An 18,365-nucleotide genomic window follows, 5' to 3' on the forward strand; every position below is an offset into this window, starting at 1 on the left:
CGGAGGCATACCGGTGTACGGCTGCGTCGTACAAACTCGATGCGAATCTCACGTCCGAGCTCTTCCTGTAGTACTATCCATAGTCAATGTATACCAATGGGATGCGCTGCGTACTAGATCGGGCGGGCTATTCTTGTGCTAGCTAGTATGTCTTACTCGTACCTCTGGGGGAGCTTTAGCCCGGATACAAGCGTCGTTTTGATGCAGCGAGACCTAACCAAAAGAAGCGTTTTGGCGTGCTACACACTATGCGGCGCCACAAAGCAACAAACGTAACGCCAGTCGTAGAGGGCCTGGACAGGAGAAAGAACTATCAATAAGAATAAGGCAACCGAGGTCCGAGGTCGAGCGACACCTCCTCGTCGCGCCAAGAAGTGAAAGCCTGGATAAACTGGAGCAGATAGGTCGAACTGTGCTTTTGCCGCGTCGCAAGACACTCAGACGTTGCAAGAACCACCACGACTTTTTGCTCACTCGACATTATTGTCATCACCTTGCCGCGCGATGAGGTCTCCGTCATGGTGGCGTCTTGTCCGCAACGAGGGATGGCCGGGGACCCAAGACTTGCTTGATAACTTTGGTCGCATGAGCGACCTTTTGAAAGTGGTGCACCGCCTTGCGCTTGATTTCGACACTCATGAGGCGGCCAAACTTGATTAAGAAGAGACAATTCACGACGACAACAATCACCTAGACCACATGACACTCGTGTACATGTGTAGCATTTGACCCACGCCAAGAAAAATGCGCAACCAGCCTGTGACGACCGACTGGAAGAGATACAAACCGCAGTAGAGCGTAAAGAGACACGTGAGAAGCGACATTTCTTCGAGGTTGTTGATCACGGCGGCTTCGTACGGTGACCGGTCCATGTGCAAGTAGAGCGCGAGAAACGTAAGACCTGTCGCGCCCAGTGATTGGGACGGCGTGCCCCAGTTTTTTAAAAACACCGAGACGGCGCTCACGAGCACCTTGCGCATCATGACCCTACAATCGTGTCATGCATCTTGCTGCCGAGCGAGCCAAGTGTACCAGATTTCCCAGTAGTAGTACTGGGTCTTGTACCTACAGCACGATATCGATCTGCTCCTCTCTATCAAAAAAACACAAACCCGTCAAAGAGAAACCCGAGCTGGAGTTTGGTGCGCGGGTCCTCTAGCGTGTCTCGGTGCTTGTGCAGCGTGTACAGTGCATACGCAGGGATGCCGAGCGTATAGACAATTAGACTTGGCACGCCCACAAAGAGCATCCACCGGTAGTGACTGCTGTCGTAGCACGCCACGTCCAGATCCGGATCCATGAAAAAGCGAGCATCCCCGTCGCTGTCGACGCCGAGCTGCGTGCACGTGAAGAGCTCGAAAATGACCTTGGTCACGCCCGGATGCACGAGGAACATGAGCACAATCACCGACACGACGGTCTTGTCGTGGATCTCCTGTCGCAACGCGGCGATGTAGGCGGCCTTGACCATGCTCAGTGGTTGCGGCAGCGCGAGGCGCTCGTGCAAATTGAGAAGGCACGTTGGTGACGGACGCGCTTTGACCGCGGCGAGCACGAGGGGCAACGTGTCTGCGTCCACGATCGGGTCCGGGTGGACGTCGAGGATCGCGAGCACGGGTGGTAGCCACGCGGTTTTGCGAAGCGTCCGCTGCTTCCGGAAATATACGAATTGCCAAAAGGCCAGCGGCGCCAGAATGCAGAGGATAGGGAGGCAGAGGTACAAGATGAGCTGCTCAAAGTACGTCGGCAAGTGCGAGCTCACGCGGTAGTACCCCATGGCACACTCGATCGAGATGAGCTGCGCAGTCGGATTCGAGACGGCCGACTGAACGTTGAACATCGAGACCACTTGCGACGGCCATTTCAGTTCAAACGACCCGGCCAAACTCACGAGCTGGAGATACGAAGTGAAGATCTTGCTCAGAATCGAGTACGTATCCGCGCGCGCATTCGACTTGCGCATGGTCATAAAGATAAGTCCAACCGAAAGGACGACGCAAGCGACGATGCCCCCCACAAGCACGAGCAGGGTCAACGTCAAGTTGTTCGGGCAGCTAATGCACGACGATTTGCCGCTGCGGGTGTAGCCGTCGGCGCACTGGTTGCAGAGGTGCCCCGAGTAGCCATCGGCACACGTTTCGTTGGCGACACGATAGAGCGTCACGGTACCTAGCACACATAGGTTGGCATCAAAACATTCAAAGGTGGATAGTGGTTGTCGTACTGCCGTGGGTGAGCGTGCCCGACCCCGTCACATACAGTTGCATGTTGTCGTCCGTGGCTTTTGTTCCGACGACTAGAACCGGAAACGTGAAGGTGCTCAGAAGCAAAGTATCGCCAAATTCATAGTCGGACGTGCCCGCCGGGAGCACAAGGATGCTTGTCTCGTTGGGGCCATTGACGTTGATCATGGCCGTATCCGCACCTGCCACGACGCCGTTGCAGGCACTTGTAAGGCACTCGATGAGTGCGCAGTCATCGTAGCCACTCGTGCAAATGCCAGTCGAGTTGGGAAAGCGCCAGTAGCCGGCTATTGCCAGGATGGCGTCGCCGCCGCCGCAGATGGCGCCAGTCGGGCATTTGTGGCAGGTCGTCTCGGACGTGTTCCAGCTGAATTGGCCAAAGGGACATTGTACACACTCATTGACGCCGGACGGCGTGACTTCGCCCCGACGACACGCGCGCACATGCATGGTCACGTTACGAAAGGCCGTGAGCCCCGGCGAAGTGAACGCAAAAGAGACGTCGTGCCCTACGACCTAACGATAGTACGAGGCAGCACGCCAACGGTACCGGGGGTGGCTTGGACGCCCGAAGTGGCAAAGTCGCAAACGCCCGCAACCGCCGTCGCTTTGCCGCTGCCAACGACAAGCGCGTTCGTCGTCAACGCCGTGATGACGACACTCGAGCTGCTATCGGTGGTGACCGTCTGAAGGTACTTGTCGACGATCGACACGAGCATTGTGCCTACAAAGTTTGCCCCGCTGGCCTCGCCCGTCTCGGTTGCGGTCGCTGAACCCAATGGCGTGTACTGCGGAAGCAGTCCGGACGCGCTGGACGCATAGTTGGCGCCGTACGAGGCACTGTTGCCGATATAGGTCTGGGATGAAATGCCCGAGGGCTCGAGCGTCAGCCAAAAGATCGCACCGCCGCCGCCATTGGTCGCTTCGTTGTTGGCGTGCGTGGTCGCGGCAAGGGCGAGGTTGATGTTGCTGGCGTAGAGTGCACCGCCCACTGCCGCCTCATTGGAGGTGAACACGGTTGTTGTAAGGCCAACGGGATAGGTACTTGACGTTGCGGCGGACGTCATGTACAGTGCGCCCCCCATGACACGCGCCGCGTTGCGAAGGAACGTTGTGTCGGTCAACGTAATGGGTCCTTGGGCGTCAATAAGGTAGATGGCGCCGCCTTGTGACGCGAGCGCACTGCTGCTCGCGGTGGCGGCATTGGCGGTAAAGTTGCATCCGTGGGCCGTTGCATTTGTGGGTTCGACAAGCGCGATTGCACCGCCTTGAACGGCGACATTTTGTACAAAAAGAGAGTTCACCGCGGCAAAGGCATTGGAGCTAAAATAAATGGCACCGCCGGTGCCCGTCGCGCGGTTGGCCACCCACGTCGACGTCGTCGTCGTCACGTTGGAGACGTCCGCACAGAAGCCGCCGCCGGTCGCTGCGCGGTTGTTGGAGATGGTACACTCGGTCATCGTGACGGACGACGACGCCACGTAGGCGCCGCCACCCGACGCAGCAGTGCAATTGTCAATGACACTGGACCTGACCGCGACGACACTGGCAAAGGAGTAGAGCGCGCCGCCGTAGGCGCCCGCCGAGTGCCCTCGTACGTCGCAACCGAATAGCGCGAGCGTTGAAAGAATGCTGTAGAACGCGCCGCCGTTGGACGAGGCCGACGCCGCGTCGATGGTCGCATTGTGCAACTGCAGCACCGAGTCTTGGCTCGCGACCAAGCCGCCACTGCCGGCAGACGTCCGGGTCGCTTGCAAATAGGTAGCCACCACGTTGGCCAGCACGAGATACATGCCGCCGCCGAGAAGCGAGGCGGACGCATCGATAATGGAGAGGTTGGTGACCGCGCCAAGGGGAAGACTACAGTCGATAACGTACAAGGCGCCGCCTTTCGCAGCCGAGGCCCCACGAATCGACGTGTTGGAGATCGTGGCAGTGGTGTCTCGGTTCATAAGCACGATGGCGCCCCCCGAGCCGACCGCCGACGTCTAGTACATAACGTAAAACGTATTCAGTACACACACAAGGTACGTACATTGCTGATGCGTCCAGATGCTAGCGTGAGAACGCTCGACGTCACGTAGAGACTGCCGCCATCCGTGAGCGACGCACAGCTATCAAATACGGTGTGTTGCATGCTCACGGCGGACGAGCCTTCCACGTAGATAGCGCCGCCGCCGACGCCTGCGACGCACTGCTGAAAAAAGACCGACTCGAGGACCACATCGGTAGCCCCAGAAGCGGCCAGCGCGCCGCCATACTGCTGAGCAAACCCATCTCGAAACACATCGCGTTCGACGCGAACGTGGTCCGAGCTGTCGAGATACACGCTGGCGCCGATCTTGGCGCTGTTGTTGCTGTGTACATTGTCTTGAAGAAGGACGACAACCTCAGAGTCTTGCGCCACCGTCATCGTCACACGGACGCTGCCACCGCTCTTGGACGCAAGGTTGGTAGTAAAGCGATTGCGGGCGACGGACACGTAGCTTTGCGTGATGTGAACTACAGAGCCACATAAGAGACGCGACATTCTACTACGGCCAAGACGTACCAGCCGCGCCGGACGTTGCTGCGTTGCCTGCAAACGTGGCATTGGCAATAAGCACAACAGGTGTGAGGCTGTTGTCAAAGCAGTTGATCACATACATGGCACCCCCGAGCCCTTTGGTCGCAACAGATTGCATGGGCACGCTGTTGTTGACGTACGCATTGGAGCTGCCCGTGTAGTTGGTCGTTGTGAGGTAGATGGCGCCGCCAAACGTCGTCGCTTGATTGCGTTCAAAGGTGCTTGCACTGCAGTTGAGACGCGACGCCTGAGCTAAAATCGCACCGCCGGTCGGTGCCCCCGTGTTGTCGAAAAAACTTGCGTTGACAACCGTCGCGACCGCCGACGAGAGTCGGAGACCGCTGCCTTGATTGCCACGAAATGTTGCGTTGAAGATGTAGAGACTGGCGCTATTGACGGCAACGGCGGCGCCGAAATTGTCGACGAAACGCGTGTCGTTGATGGTCACGATGCTTTTCAGTACGATGGAGAGAGCGCTCTCGGTGACGAGGAGACCGCGGTTGCGAGTAAAGGTACCACCGACCATCGTAACCACGGACGGGTTGACCAGTGCGACCGCACCGACGGTATAGGTCGAGATCAACACTGCCCCGCTCGACGTCGCGTTATTATCGACAAACGAGCAGTCGATAATTGTAGCGATGGCCGAGAGAATCGCGACGGCGCTGCCGTAGTTGGCCACGTTGGCGTCAAAGACACACGAGGTGAGGGTGGCGGTACTGGGCGCGACGACGGCGACCGTGCCTTGGCCAAGAAACGCGTTTTGCGTGAACCGGCACTGGTCCACGGTCGTGCGACCCGCAATGTACAGCGCCGACCCGAGCAGCGGCGCCACCGTCGTCTATACAGCAACGTTAAATAGAGTTGGGGTGATCGAGAGTGCTTGTACCAAGCATTTGGTAAACGTGAGACCGCGCACGACCGTGAGCCCCGAGGTATGCTGCAACTGCCACCCCCGCGTCGACGACCCGCACGACACGACCGTATACGCGCTGCCGCTGAGCGACTCGATGTGGAAGCTTTTTGTAATCACGAGATTGCAGTAGCCCGAGCCTTCGTAGCGACCGGGAAATGCCCGCAGGAGGTCGCCGTCCGCCAATATATTGGCAAACAAGTAGGCAAACGTGTACGTGTACGGCGACTCGCGCGTACCCAGACCCATGCCGCTGGCCGCAGCTTGGTAGCTTGCTGGAGCGACATAGTAGACGCGCGGGAGGTAGTACCGGATCTCCAAGCTGCCGCGCCCACCGGTCGTCGAGGCGAGAGCGACTTCGCCTTGCCCCATCGACGTCGAAAAGAGGCGCGAGCTCCCCGATGTAAAGCGGAGAGACGACGCCGAAGCTTTTGTCGCCGGGGCCGAGTACAGCGCCGTGGCGTTGACCGTTGTCGTGGCATAGGCCGTCCACGGCGCGCTTTCATCGGCTGTCCACGTACTGCAGTCGGTGACACCATCTGTATCGCCAAACGCCGACACGATCCATGCATAATCAGGCGGCAACCACGTATAGTTGTAGCACGTGTAGTTGAACGCGGCGTCAAGCGTACTGTGCACCACCTGCCACGGCTGCGCCGCCGACTCGGTCGAGTCGTCGAGTTGGCACTGCGCAATGCCCGGACGCGACGTCGACTGCACCGCCCATGGCGAGTAGCTACTCGGTGCTAGCGTCGCATTGATGCTGGCTGCAAGACTCGCAAAGGTATACGTCGCGTAGAACCCCGTTGAAAGCGTCACGACCGGTGCTGTCGCGTACGTGATGGTCACAGGCCCTGGCAGCGTCACACGGGTGCCGGCGCCCAAGCCACAGACGTTTTGCGTTGGTCGCGACGGTGCGGACAACGTTAGCGAGCCTTCGGCGCAGACGACATGAAGAAACTCAAAGACAACGGTGACCGTGTCAACGCCCGTGGGTTGCAGTACCCAGCGGCACTGGGTGTTGCCCGCCGCAAGTTGCGTTTCGACGAGCTGCCCGGTGGCAAGAACACCGCTTGGGGACTTGATGGGTGGGCCCTGAGGCGCACACGCAGTGTCTGTTACCTCGGCAAACGCTGGAGGTACCACTCGAACGACCGTCGTCGGCGTCGTCCACGATGCGTTTGTATACGGGAGCTCGGTGGCCGCAGTGATAAGCGTCCCGAGAGCATTTGGGAATTGAAATGTGACTACAGCACTGCTGTTGCTCACGGTATTGACCCAAAGCGTGCTGATACGATAGGGTCTCGGCTCGGCGCTCGCGCTGTACGCCGTGAGCTGTTGTACGATGGTTGAATCGTTGAGTCCAAAGGCATATACTCTCGTGCGCGTCAGCGTGGCCTGTTGCTGGAACATGTCCCACGACACGATCGCAGACGTCGCGTCAAAGGCGTTAAAGACGACGTTGGCCGTGCCGATCAGCGATGCGAGCACAGTCGCATTGAGCCCGTAATCGGCCGGTGGCGTCGCACACCCGAGTCGACGGAGCGTCCACTGCCGGACAACCGTTGACGTGACAGTTGTCGCGCCGACTGGCACGGAGAGTACTTCAATGGCGCTCAAAGTTGCTCGTGTAGAGCTACTGACCGAGCCATTGGAGGCACCGTCGACAGCATTGATATACGTCATTTGCGGTTGAAAGGCGCCGAGCGCGGTGACACCAGTATACAAAGACGCAACGACCGCGTCCGGCAGGACGCTCGAAAAGATGTGGACACTGTAGATCGCGCCACGCCAATTGTTGAGAAGTTGCTGGGCAACGAGGCGGGCGCCGAGCGTCAAGCGACTAGCATCCGCAAATCCGGTGATGGGTGCGACGCACAGTAAGGGGCTGCCTGTTTGCGCAAGGAGCTTGGCACGTGTGGCCAAGCAGTTGCGATACGCCGTGTTCGTGTCGTACGCGCCGTAGCGCACGCCGTTGAGAAAGTACGTGACGACGCCGGCCTCGTACGTGACGGCAAGACTCACGGTATCCCCCGAGAAGACGGTAGGACTCATGGAAGCCACCGCGTTTATGCCGTAGGCGCCAAAGACCCACTGCCCTCGGCTTTGGGCCGCGGCCGTGACCTTGAGCACCAGCGATCCGAGATTGCAGTTTTCTTGCGCCACCAAGTACTGCTCGCTGTTGGTGAGCACGACACTGGCGTTGATGAGCAGCGTAAAGGCTCTCGACTGAAGGCGCGCGCTGGTCGTCGCAAAGTCGAGGCGTACGAGCCCCTGCAGCGCATACGTCCAGTTTCCAACGTACGAGAGCATCGGCGCGACCACATCGGCGTAGGATGCGACGACCGATGCAATGCTAGTCCGACCGAGTCGCGACGGCCACGCACCGGCAATGATGGACGCGGCCACGTCCAAACCCACGTCCGCACCGTCCATGCACCGCATAAAGGTCTCCGTTCGCTTGGCGAATCGCACCGACGTCGGGTACGGCGACGCGACCACCGTCGCATTGTCGAGGCTCGTGATCGTGTACTCGATCGTGGTGTTGGCCGTAGTGTTGTCAAACGCGTTAAAGTACATCTGACCGACGGTCAAGTGCGTTTGGTAAGCTTGGCGCGACTTGGTCCACCAATAAGCGGTCGCGAGCGAGATGGCTGAGGGCTGGGGGAGTCCGTAGACACTGGCGTCGACGCACGTCTGTCCGCGCCGGTAGCGCACAATGTCGTACGTCGGGTGACAACTGTCGATTGATGTTGTCCGCCGCAAGGCGACCGTCGCGTCATACGTTGCCACGTGTTGAAAGATTTCGACTTGGTACATCGTGGTCGTCGACTGCTGCAAAAAGAGAGCGCGGTCGACGGCCGTTGCTGCCGAGAGGTTGTGGTTGGACGTGCCGTCGTAGTACACTGCACTGGACGCGGCGCCGTCGTATATGGTCACGGTGTCCGTTGTCTCGACGTCGGCCGAGACGACCTCAAAAACGACGATCGCGTTGGTCTTTGCAAAGTGCCACGCACACTGCAACGGGGGGTACCCCAATCGAGGTCGCGCTGGGACCATAGCACTCGGCACTTGCGGTGGCGGGAACGCCACGACCCCGCGCCGACTCGGAAGCAGCACGCGGGCCAAGCACGGATTCGTCTTGGATTCGCACTGCGCCCCCGTGTACCCCGGTGCACAAACACAGGCGCCCCGGACGCACGTGCCATTGTTGCACGACGATGGGCACGTCATGCCCTGAACGAGCACCCGAAAGGTCGTCGTCGAGTGGGCAGACGACGGCACGTAGCGCAGCTCGAGTTGCGACGACGACGACGTAAACACTGTAAAAGGCAGCATGGACGAGTACGTCGCGCTTCCAGACGCCCCGCCATGCAGTTGACTGTGGATGCCAAAGCGGCTTGCGTCCATCACCTACGATCATGGTGTCAGTATTGAACCCCACCGTATATGCAGTTGAGCAGGTACCATGGTTATATTGGGCGCGCCGTACTCGTAGCACAAGAGCAGGGACGCGTCCGTGATGTCGCAGGCACTGGTTCGCATGCGCTGTAGGGTGAGCATGGTCTTGGAGCTGTTGTAGAGCCGGAGTTGCCGCACACTACCCGCGAAAAAGATATTGTCGGTGTCGGGTAGCGCGCTGTCCCCGCCGACAGTAAAGAGCGCATCCATCGGCGTCGTTAGCGTGTCGTTGACGGCGCCCGTCCGCGCCACGACCTGTCGGACGCCGTCAATGTAGGCAAATACATCGTTCTGGCTCGGCTGGTGCACGAACGCCACGTGCAGCCACGTATCGACAAGAACGCTGGTCGTCGTTGCCGTAAACTCGACGTCGCTAACGACAAGCGAGAGGTACCCCGTGTCGACGGCCAGCTGCACCGTGAAGTACGCAGCGAGCGGCGTACTGCTAGCCGATGCCATGACTTTCATTTTCTTTGGCACGGCGTTGACGCAGTTGGCGGCAACTGTGCAGTCGGCCTTGATGGTCGACGCGGCGTAGAGCCAAAAAACAATGGTTGTCGGGAGCGCCGGGAGCGGCGAGGTCGAGATGCTGTAGTCGGCGACGCCACTCAGAACCAGTGCATAGTTGGGCTGGACAAACGACATTGCAGAGACGTTGGCGAGCAGTGTCGGCGTCGGTGCGACATCGTAGAGCGTAATATAGTCGCCGGCACCGCCGTTGGCGTCGGTGAGGTTGATCTCCAGAAACGAGAGCCACAGCGACGACACCGGCGTCGGTGCAGCAAACACATAGCTGCACTGCGTCTGGTTGATGCCGCTCGTCGCACTCGAGAGATTGGTCGTAGGAAAGACCATCGTCGCTGCATTCAGCAACAGCGTCTGGCTCGGCGCGTGACAGAAATGGGTCGTCGCCGCATTTGGAAAGGTGTAGAACGCGTCGTACTCGATGAAAAAGCCGTCGTAGGCGGTGCCGCTCTTGTCGCCGACGCTGTCGTACTCGACCATGACGCTACTCGTGTTGGCGACAATGCTTGCCAATGTACTAGCAGAACATGAGACATCGTTTTTTGATTCACGTGGTCAGTACGTACGCCCAGTCGACGGCCCCGCTCAACGTCGAGGTAAGCGCAATGTTGTTGGCGGTGTCGGTCACCAAAACCTAGCCACGACACTCAGACAAGAGGGTGCCATCTCGACTACTTGCCGCGTCATTGGCAGATAGCTGTAGCTGTTGCACCGTGAGCAGAATGCGCGTGTACGGCCGTAGCGCCAAGGGCACATCGGGGGCAATCGTGTACCGGCACGTGTGCACGCCGGACGTCGCTGTCGTCTCGTAGCCGTCGCTGATGCTTCCGGACGTGCTGTTGCGCGTGGCGGTGCCCGATACCAGGCCACACGGGTTGCTCTCGCTCATGCACGTGTGCTGCTGCCCGTTGACGAGACACCACGGCGTCGACGTCGTTGCGTCAAGCGTCGATGCACCCAGCGTCAGGCACGCCAAGGCAGTGTAGCTCACAAGCACGGTGCCAGCGTCCGGGCCCGTGACAAGGCATTGGGCGGTTGGGACATCGCCCGCCAGCGTTACGTTGACGACGCTCCAAGCATTCGTCGCACTGTTGAAAGACACGGTAAAGCCACGCGCCACTGGGTACTGCTTGGCGGCTGTGCCTTGTGCCGACGACGGTAGTTGCGGCGGCTGGCCTGGGGGGGCCGGCCATGGCGTCGCTGGGTCGTAAATGTAGCAGTTGTTGCCACACGAGACTGTTGTCGCATCGGGCGTCGTTTTGGTCTTGATGGTCGTGTACGTGATGCGCGTCAGAAACGTATGGGCCGCCGAGTCGACTTGCAGAATCGCGTGTTGGACGACCCACGTTGGCATGACGCTACATGTACACGGCTGGGTACTCTGATCCAAGTTTGCGTAGGCGTAAATGCGAGCAGCCAAGAGGACGTCATTGCTCCGGTACGGCGTCCCGGCGACATAGGTTGCAAAGAGCGCGCAGTCGCGCTGCGTCGCGACCATAGGAAAGCTGCAAGTGCCGCCCGCCGTGGTCGTGGTTGTCAGCACCGCCTTGGCTGCGAGCGCGGCGAGGGTCGCTAGCGCATGATTCTATGATGGAGCTAACACGAATGACACGTACACGCGGTCGAGACGCACAAAGACGCAAAGTCGGACGCATCTGCCAGTGCAAACGAAGCAAAGACTCTCGCGGGAGGCAGCGCGACCGTCGCGCAGTAAACATCGGCGATGCACACCTGCATGGTCAACGTCGCAATGCGTTGAAACCGAAGCGCGAGGGTGGCCGTGGGGTCGAGGATCTGGGGCGCCGCGAGCGTCGTCACCACGGTGCCATCGACTGCAATCTCCACTTGAGCCGCCGAGACCGCGCTGACTTCAAGAATGGCGGTATCGCTCGCCGTGTAGAAACCGACGCTCCAATTGTTGCCGGTTGGCACGGCCGAGACAAGCAGTGCCGAGTTGGCGGGAAAACCATCCGCCAGCACCACGGGCAGCTCCGTGCACGGGTTGCTGCCTACTCGGTCATGGAGTACGACACTTCAACAGACGCATCAAACCTGCCGGACTCGCGCCAAAGGCGAACGCAAACGACTGCGATGGATGCAGCGGGTTGATGCCAGTCATCGCTAGACTGAGGTCGTTTTGGTATATTGAGAGGTCGCGCGCCGACCCGTCCAAAAAACTATGGACAATATGTACATCAAGGAATCGGTGGTGACGGTGACAAGTACCGGTACTCGGCAACTAGGGCCGCGCGATCGGCCGCCAGCGTCGGCTGAAAGAGTGTCGCGGGGTCGCGCACGGTGTTCCATAGCCGCAGATAGCTCATAGCACCATGAAAACCACCGACCAAGAGTGTTTGAAGCGGCAGCAACGAGACGCCTTGATTCAGCAACTGCGTCGTCGCCATGAGCGTACTCGTGTTGGCGGTCGCATTGACAAAGTATAGTGACGTGGTCGCGTCAGATGCCTGCCACGTCACAGCCACCGAGTACCACCGGCCCGTGTCGATGGCAATGGTCGTTGGCCACGTCTCGGTCGTGATCGAGACCGTCAACCCCGACGACGTCCCGAGCGCAAGCCCAGGGTAGCTCAAAAGCACGTCGGTTGCGTTCCGAGAAGCAATTCGGACCGTAGCTTCGATCGTGACACCGGTCGTCGTGTTGAGTCCAACCAGTTGGCAGCGAGACGCGACGAGCGACGCGTCAGCAAAGACGAGTCCAAAGTCAGCGAGGTCCGAGGTGCAGATGTGGTTGAGACAGAGTGTCGACCCGGGGCAGTCGCTCGAGACGTCGCATTGTTTCTCAAGGACGATGGAGGCGGTTGGCGCCACGCGCACGCAGCTGCCACCGGCATCGCACTGCGCCCCGACGCCGCACTGGTGCACACTCGGACACGTTTCGTCCAAGGACCCGTCGGTCGTATTCCAGCTCGTTTGCGGAAGCATCACTTGCTCTACACGAAGGTGCTAAGTGCACTGTCTACGTCTGGCAAACGTACCTGGTATCGAAAGCGGCAGGGGGCAATAAATGCATGTGCCCGTGGGCAGCCGTCCTTGGGACGCGTTGAAGGCCGTATTGGTCAAGCTCGGTGCGCTCTGACACGCGACCACCGAGTTGGCCAGCGCGCCACAGTCGGGATCTAATGCCAGTATATCGTCCGTAAACATGACTGCAAAATGGCGCACCATAGAGACCGCAACCACAGTCGCAGCCGTCAGTCGTGTTGTAGTGGGTGCTCTCGCAGAGCCAGCCTTGGGGAATGTCACACGCAGCACCGGCCCAGCCATGCACGCAAATGCACGCGCCGCCCACACAACTGCCGTGGGCCCCCGAGCAGCCTTTGGGGCAGTAGGCTACACCACCATTTACACGACTGTGTGTGGAACGAGTCTCTACGTACCCGCCTGCCAGTTGATGGTGAAACCTGGGGTTGACGGCGCATTGTTGGACGCATAGGTTACAAACATAACCCCTTGGTTGTTGCTGAACGACGTGGTTGCAAGGCTACCTTGGCCCCCGCGTGCTTGCACAAGGACCGGTGAGCTCGTGTCCGGGCCGTCGTACCTACGCAGCGCTAAAGATGTTTGCGCAGGCAGTGTGCGACGTACACGGTCACCACTGCATTGGGTCCGAGCTGGAACGAAGCAAACGTGAGCCAGATCGCATCGAACGACGTTGTCGTGGCGCCGTCGACGCGCGTCGGCTGGATACGCCACGAACACACCATGTTTTGTATGTTTTGGCCAAGCATGTTGTCTCGAAAGCTCTGCATTGAAGTGGCGTTGGCGCCCGACGCGACCGAGAGTGTCGGTGCTAGCACGACGAGGCCACTGCAATAGGCACTCACTAGAAACGATGTGAGCCATTTTCAAATAATTTGGACGCTATTTTTCAGAAAAATCGAGGTACCAAAGCCATAGCTGGCGGTGAACCCGTAGACGGATGACTGCGGCGATGTCGCGCCATTGTCTTTGAGAAACGAACGGTAGATGACATAGACATCTTGGGCCGTCGACTGCATACTCATGGCTGCGTCGCTCGACCCAATGAAATAGTACCACGACCCGTTGCGAGCCGTGTCTTTGAGGAGCGAGCCGTCGACGACGTTGCAAATCGACGGGTCAAAGTGCCCGCTTTGCTGAGCCGCGCATGTATCGACGGACGGCGTTGTCGACGACGCATAGTCGTACATTCCGATATTGTCGGTACCCGCGAGCGCGCTCTTGCGAGTGTAGAGCTCCCACCCCGTCGGCTTGGGGGCGTTGAGCCCGAGGTTCACGAGCACCACGTCGTTGTCGGACGACTGCCACGCGTTCAAGTTGAGGAGCGAAAAGGTGAGGCTCACGATCGTGCTCGTCGTCGGTGTCTTGATCTGCCAGTGGCAGTCGACACCGTCGGCGTAGTTGCCGCTCTGCGGACTTCGGTCGCGGAGCGTCCCTACGCCAATTAAAGTCTTGCGCGCCAAGATACGAGACACATTGTACCTGGCGCCTTGGTCACCTGCGTTGAGAGCTGGCATGTCTGAGCTGCGCTCAGTGTTGGACACAGAGCCACGCATACGACCACGGCCCAAAGCAGCATCCAGAGTCCGTGGGGCGAGGCGGGATCAAACGCCCCTTCCCGATATGCGACAGTTTCGTCCTTTGGGGAGTTTTGCTGGTGGCTTCAAGCTGTCCATTCCAAGTTGTTTCTTGCAAGCGTACATATCTACTACCAAGATGAGATAACGTTAGTACACGACAATTGGAGTACCGCTCCTTTTCCCATGCGCGCTCTCAGACCCCTAACCCTAGTTGATTGAGTAGAGCCTTCTTGATAGCGATGATCGCTGCCTTCTCATGCAATTTCTTCGAATGACGCGAACGATGCGGTCTGCGTCGTCGAGTCATTGCGATCCCATACTATGCCAAGCACGACCGATGGCTCTGTAGCAGCGCTTGTGCCTTATTGTAGGCGTAGACAGGCACGAAAAAGCTATAGGGTTTCCGTACTGGGTCGCGCCAACTGTGTTGGTGGCCATGGGCAGCACCTCGTAGCCGTAGCCATAACAAATACCAATGTTTCCACGTCGGGCGTCTTCGTCCTGAGAGCTACTAGTGTATCGACGACGCGCCAAAACACTAGCTGACAGCGACAACGTCGAGTGCTGGTGCAACGCGTGCGGACGATCGCAAAGCGTCCGGATAAAATCCGGATAACAAGGGCAATCCCAAACTGACAAGCCATGACGCTGCTGAAGGGGCTGCGCCGCGTCAGAGCGCGCACACCACCTCGCAGCGCCGAGTTTGATGGCTTCCACCTTCCGCGCGGCACGCGTAATGATGACCTCCTGCTTGCACCGGCAGGCAGCCCGCGACGGCTGGCAGCGCAGCGACCACAAAGCCGACCGCCGCGACCCTCTCGCCGTGGCGGGCCGCTTCTTCTCGCGATACTCGCTGCGCTATAGATTGTAATACGCTTGCGAGCCGCATCCTGCAAGCGCTAGAACAAGTTGTCATCTGGCTCGTCAAGAAAGGTGCAGGCACGGGCTCTCGAGGCTCACTCATGGCCAGCGGCATCGCGCTCTACCTGCTCGTGCCCACCATGTCTGAAAGCCGATCTATCGACGCCGGACGTTTCGTTCGAGCGCATCGCCACGGACTGTGGCAACCTCGCGCCCGCGTACGCTGCTGCATCGTCATTCGCGCGCTCACGCGTGCGCATTCGGACCCGACACGCATCAATCTCGCAACGATGACGGCTGTCGCATGCGCGTTTCAGCGGTTTGAATCAGAGGTGTCGCGTCTGTAGCTTCAGCACTCAGTTTGGCGGCGACCTTCGTCTCCGGCGTACCAGCAGCAACCGCTGCAGACGTGCTAGCGACCGCGTCAAAGTGCTAGCGACGAGCGCCAACGCCGGGCAGGTAGGTCAGAGACGCGTGTGAAGTCGAACTTGATGCACGTCTCTTGGGTGGAGGAGGAATCACAGCCGCGATATGCCATGAAATACGTCATTCTCACGCATGATATTTCTGTGATCGGATGGACTCGACTCGTTGCCGGGTCCTTTCCCCAGTTGTAGGCATAGAAAGATGACGCGACTTGGGGTTTTGAGCTCGTAAGAGCTATCTCTACGTACCTGCAACGCATGAGCGATTTCATTTGGACTGTTCATTTCGTGTTGTGAGGACCTCGGAATCACACCGCCGACCGCGATCATGAAAGGCGCCTTATGATACCTATGGCTTCAAAATCAGACCAATAAAATGCATCCATTTCAGATCTAGCTGCAAATTGGACCGCAGAGCTCGAGATGGCGACCGTCCAGCCATCGTCCACGATGGTACCCAGTGCCACGTGGCCACCTAGCCTTTTGTACACCAAGAGCATACGTAGCCCCATAGTATTTTAGCCGCTCCGTCGCGTCGAACCGCCCTCTGGACTGTCATCAATGGAGCTTTTGTCAGTCGCGACAAAGTCGTCGTAGCGAGCGGATACTAGTACACAGTACACGAGGTGGGTAGGTAAGTATCAACTGCATTAACACGTCGCCTGGAATCTTGCGGATACTGCTCCAATATTTCTTTTTAAATCCACTTCTGCAACTTGGCGAGTGCACTCTGCAATGATAGCTACACCAATCGGACGAATACATCGTTAAAGGCGCCAGCGTGGGTGGAAGAGCACACGACTTCGTCTCTTCGCTTCGTATGCACTCTACGGCAGGACCACATCGCCAAGCCCGTGCGGTCTGGGGCACGCCACGCTTACTCACGGCCGTCACTGCAAACCTGTCCAACGAGACTCAGGTTGGGTTCTTCAGCTGTCGTGGTGAACGCTGTAAAGCTTTTGCGAGCACTCGGTATCCGAGTTACATCGTACGCGTGTACGTATTACTTCAACTCCTCCGATGCTGCGTCATCATCTTGCCCGCTTTTTGGCGCGAAGGACGTCGGTCACTGGAAGAAGGCACGCATGCCGTATCCAACGCATTATCTCGCTTCCCGCGTCGGCGCATCTGGAGCCGTCCGTCGCGTATAAGACGCTGTAGGTCGACGGTGGAGGGTGCCCCGAATAAGCAACATGGACGCTCCGAAGGGCACGTCCACTGCTTGTATGCACATCTGCAAACAGCTGTTGGTGCTCTGTACGGACCTCACCCACACGTTACGGGCAACACGCCGTGTCGGAGCAATCGGCTGCCATGAGCACGGCTAGTCGTATCCAGGTCATTGCCATGTCGACGGGGTATGCACTCGAATTTCTGTGGCCACCGAATCCCAGCGCCTCACCTCACCACGTTTACGAGCTTGGGAATCCGACGTCTCGATACCTTGTCCAAAAAGCTAGGGCGCTCCTGATTACGGTATCCGAACATGGTTTACGTGCCAATGGCAACGACAGAAACGACGATCTTTATTCGCAAGTGTCGACGCTACGTCCATATTTTTCATCCAGTTCACACCATTTGTCATGTCAGTCCCGCCATCTGTGTGTCACGGCTCACGCCGGCTGGTCTTGCCACCATCGGGTTTGACATCGCACCTCTGCCAAGCACTGCATCGTGCCCTTGTGCTCATTTTCCAATTCGACCTGTGCGAGTACCATTACCAGTTTCCATGGTCCGCTTCCTCTCTTTCGCTCTGGCGGCCCTCGCGACGGCCGTTGCTGCCCAAAAGGTACGGTCGCCGATGCACTCGCGACCGAGTCCTCACCGCATGCGGTAGACGGCGCTCATCATCGTTGATATGCAAAACGACTTTGCGTCGCCGACGGGTAGCCTGTACGTCTCGGGTGGTGACGCCATCATCCCGACGATCAACAAGCTCCGTGCCAAGGGCCAGTGGGACCTTGTCGTGACGACCCAGGACTGGCACCCCAAGGGCCACGTCTCGTTCTACTCGACGTTCGCCAAGGACCCCAAGGCTAAGATGTTCCAGCCCTACAAGCTCACCAACGGCGAGGAGCAGGTGCTCTGGCCCGACCACTGCGTGCAGGTCCGACGCATCCCACACATATCTGAATATCTCAACGCGGGGTAGGGCTCGACAGGCGCCGACTTTCACAAGGACCTCGTCCGCGCGCCGACCGACGTCAACATTCTCAAGGGCATGAACCTCACGCTTGACTCGTACTCGGCTCTCCTTGAAAACGATCACGTACGCGAATTGATTAAAAAATGTCGTGGGCTAATGCGGAATGTTGACAGCGGACCAAGACCAAGTTGTCGGGCATCCTTGACGCCGCCGGCATCACCAACTTGGCGGTGACGGGTCTCGCGTTCGACTTTTGCGTCGGCTCGACGGCGTACGACGCCAACACTATGTTTGGTTATGAAGTGACGGTCATCACGGATGCGACGGCGTCGGTGGCACCGACTTCGGAAACGACGATGCGTGCCAAGCTCAAGGGCGCGGGTATTCGCTTCAAGACCGCGGACCAGTTCCTCAAGATTAAGCGCCAGTGGTAATATGGGTGCGCTAGATTAATCGTTCATGTGCTATGGCATTATACGCTGTCTTAATGGCGCTCGTGGGTTTGTTTCAAAGCGCTGGTTCTGGCATGGGCAGCTTTCTTTCTTTGGGCTTTCCGTCGCTGGCGTTTCTCGATGAACTCAACGAGATGCGTAGCTTTGCCTCCAATCGGAACGCCCGGAAGGACTTTACGGAGCTCATCATTCT

At 58.6% G+C, this 18,365-nt stretch overlaps 2 protein-coding genes across 3 annotated transcripts; one reads left to right on the top strand and one right to left on the bottom strand.

The window, feature by feature from the left end:
* Positions 1 to 385: 385 nt before the first annotated feature.
* Positions 386 to 14,336, bottom strand: SDRG_08475. Of its 2 annotated transcripts, XM_008614364.1 has the most exons (21): positions 14,191 to 14,287; positions 13,616 to 14,143; positions 13,315 to 13,552; positions 13,107 to 13,270; positions 12,892 to 13,059; positions 12,705 to 12,845; positions 11,936 to 12,659; positions 11,762 to 11,886; positions 11,326 to 11,718; positions 10,389 to 11,281; positions 10,276 to 10,343; positions 9,191 to 10,226; positions 5,699 to 9,136; positions 4,795 to 5,650; positions 4,279 to 4,745; positions 2,794 to 4,231; positions 2,225 to 2,752; positions 1,113 to 2,169; positions 1,033 to 1,065; positions 735 to 987; positions 386 to 690 (listed from the first exon to the last, which is right to left on the bottom strand). In XM_008614364.1, the coding sequence occupies exons 1-21, from the start codon at positions 14,285 to 14,287 to the stop codon at positions 517 to 519; spliced, it is 12,819 nt and encodes a 4,272-aa protein (XP_008612586.1). In that variant the 3' UTR covers positions 386 to 516. The 2 variants fall into 2 exon arrangements, with proteins under 2 accessions (XP_008612586.1, XP_008612587.1); XM_008614365.1 differs by having other exon boundaries at positions 13,315 to 14,143; positions 14,191 to 14,336.
* A 2,926-nt stretch (positions 14,337 to 17,262) lies between these two features.
* SDRG_08476 (hypothetical protein) lies at positions 17,263 to 18,232 on the top strand. The gene is made up of 4 exons (XM_008614366.1): positions 17,263 to 17,363; positions 17,412 to 17,681; positions 17,727 to 17,843; positions 17,894 to 18,232. Exons 1-4 carry the CDS (start codon positions 17,304 to 17,306, stop codon positions 18,152 to 18,154), a joined length of 708 nt encoding a protein of 235 aa, XP_008612588.1. The 5' UTR covers positions 17,263 to 17,303; the 3' UTR covers positions 18,155 to 18,232.
* Positions 18,233 to 18,365: the final 133 nt, after the last annotated feature.

The sequence above is a fragment of the Saprolegnia diclina genome (assembly GCF_000281045.1).
Source record: "Saprolegnia diclina VS20 unplaced genomic scaffold supercont1.26, whole genome shotgun sequence".
NCBI lineage: Eukaryota > Oomycota > Saprolegniomycetes > Saprolegniales > Saprolegniaceae > Saprolegnia > Saprolegnia diclina.

Bases quoted from the DNA above. Each gene is read 5' to 3' on its own strand.
- SDRG_08476 (XM_008614366.1), top strand. From the start codon at position 17,304: ATGGTCCGCTTCCTCTCTTTCGCTCTGGCGGCCCTCGCGACGGCCGTT. The intron at 17,364-17,411 runs GTACGGTCGCCG...CGCATGCGGTAG, and splicing joins CGGCCGTTGCTGCCCAAAAG to ACGGCGCTCATCATCGTTGA. The intron at 17,682-17,726 runs GTCCGACGCATC...AACGCGGGGTAG, and splicing joins GGCCCGACCACTGCGTGCAG to GGCTCGACAGGCGCCGACTT.
- SDRG_08475 (XM_008614364.1), bottom strand. From the start codon at position 14,287: ATGCTGCTTTGGGCCGTGGTCGTATGCGTGGCTCTGTGTCCAACACTG. The intron at 12,846-12,891 runs GTGCGCCATTTT...TACTGGCATTAG, and splicing joins CTGTGGTTGCGGTCTCTATG to ATCCCGACTGTGGCGCGCTG. The intron at 12,660-12,704 runs GTACGTTTGCCA...ACCTTCGTGTAG, and splicing joins CCTGCCGCTTTCGATACCAG to AGCAAGTGATGCTTCCGCAA.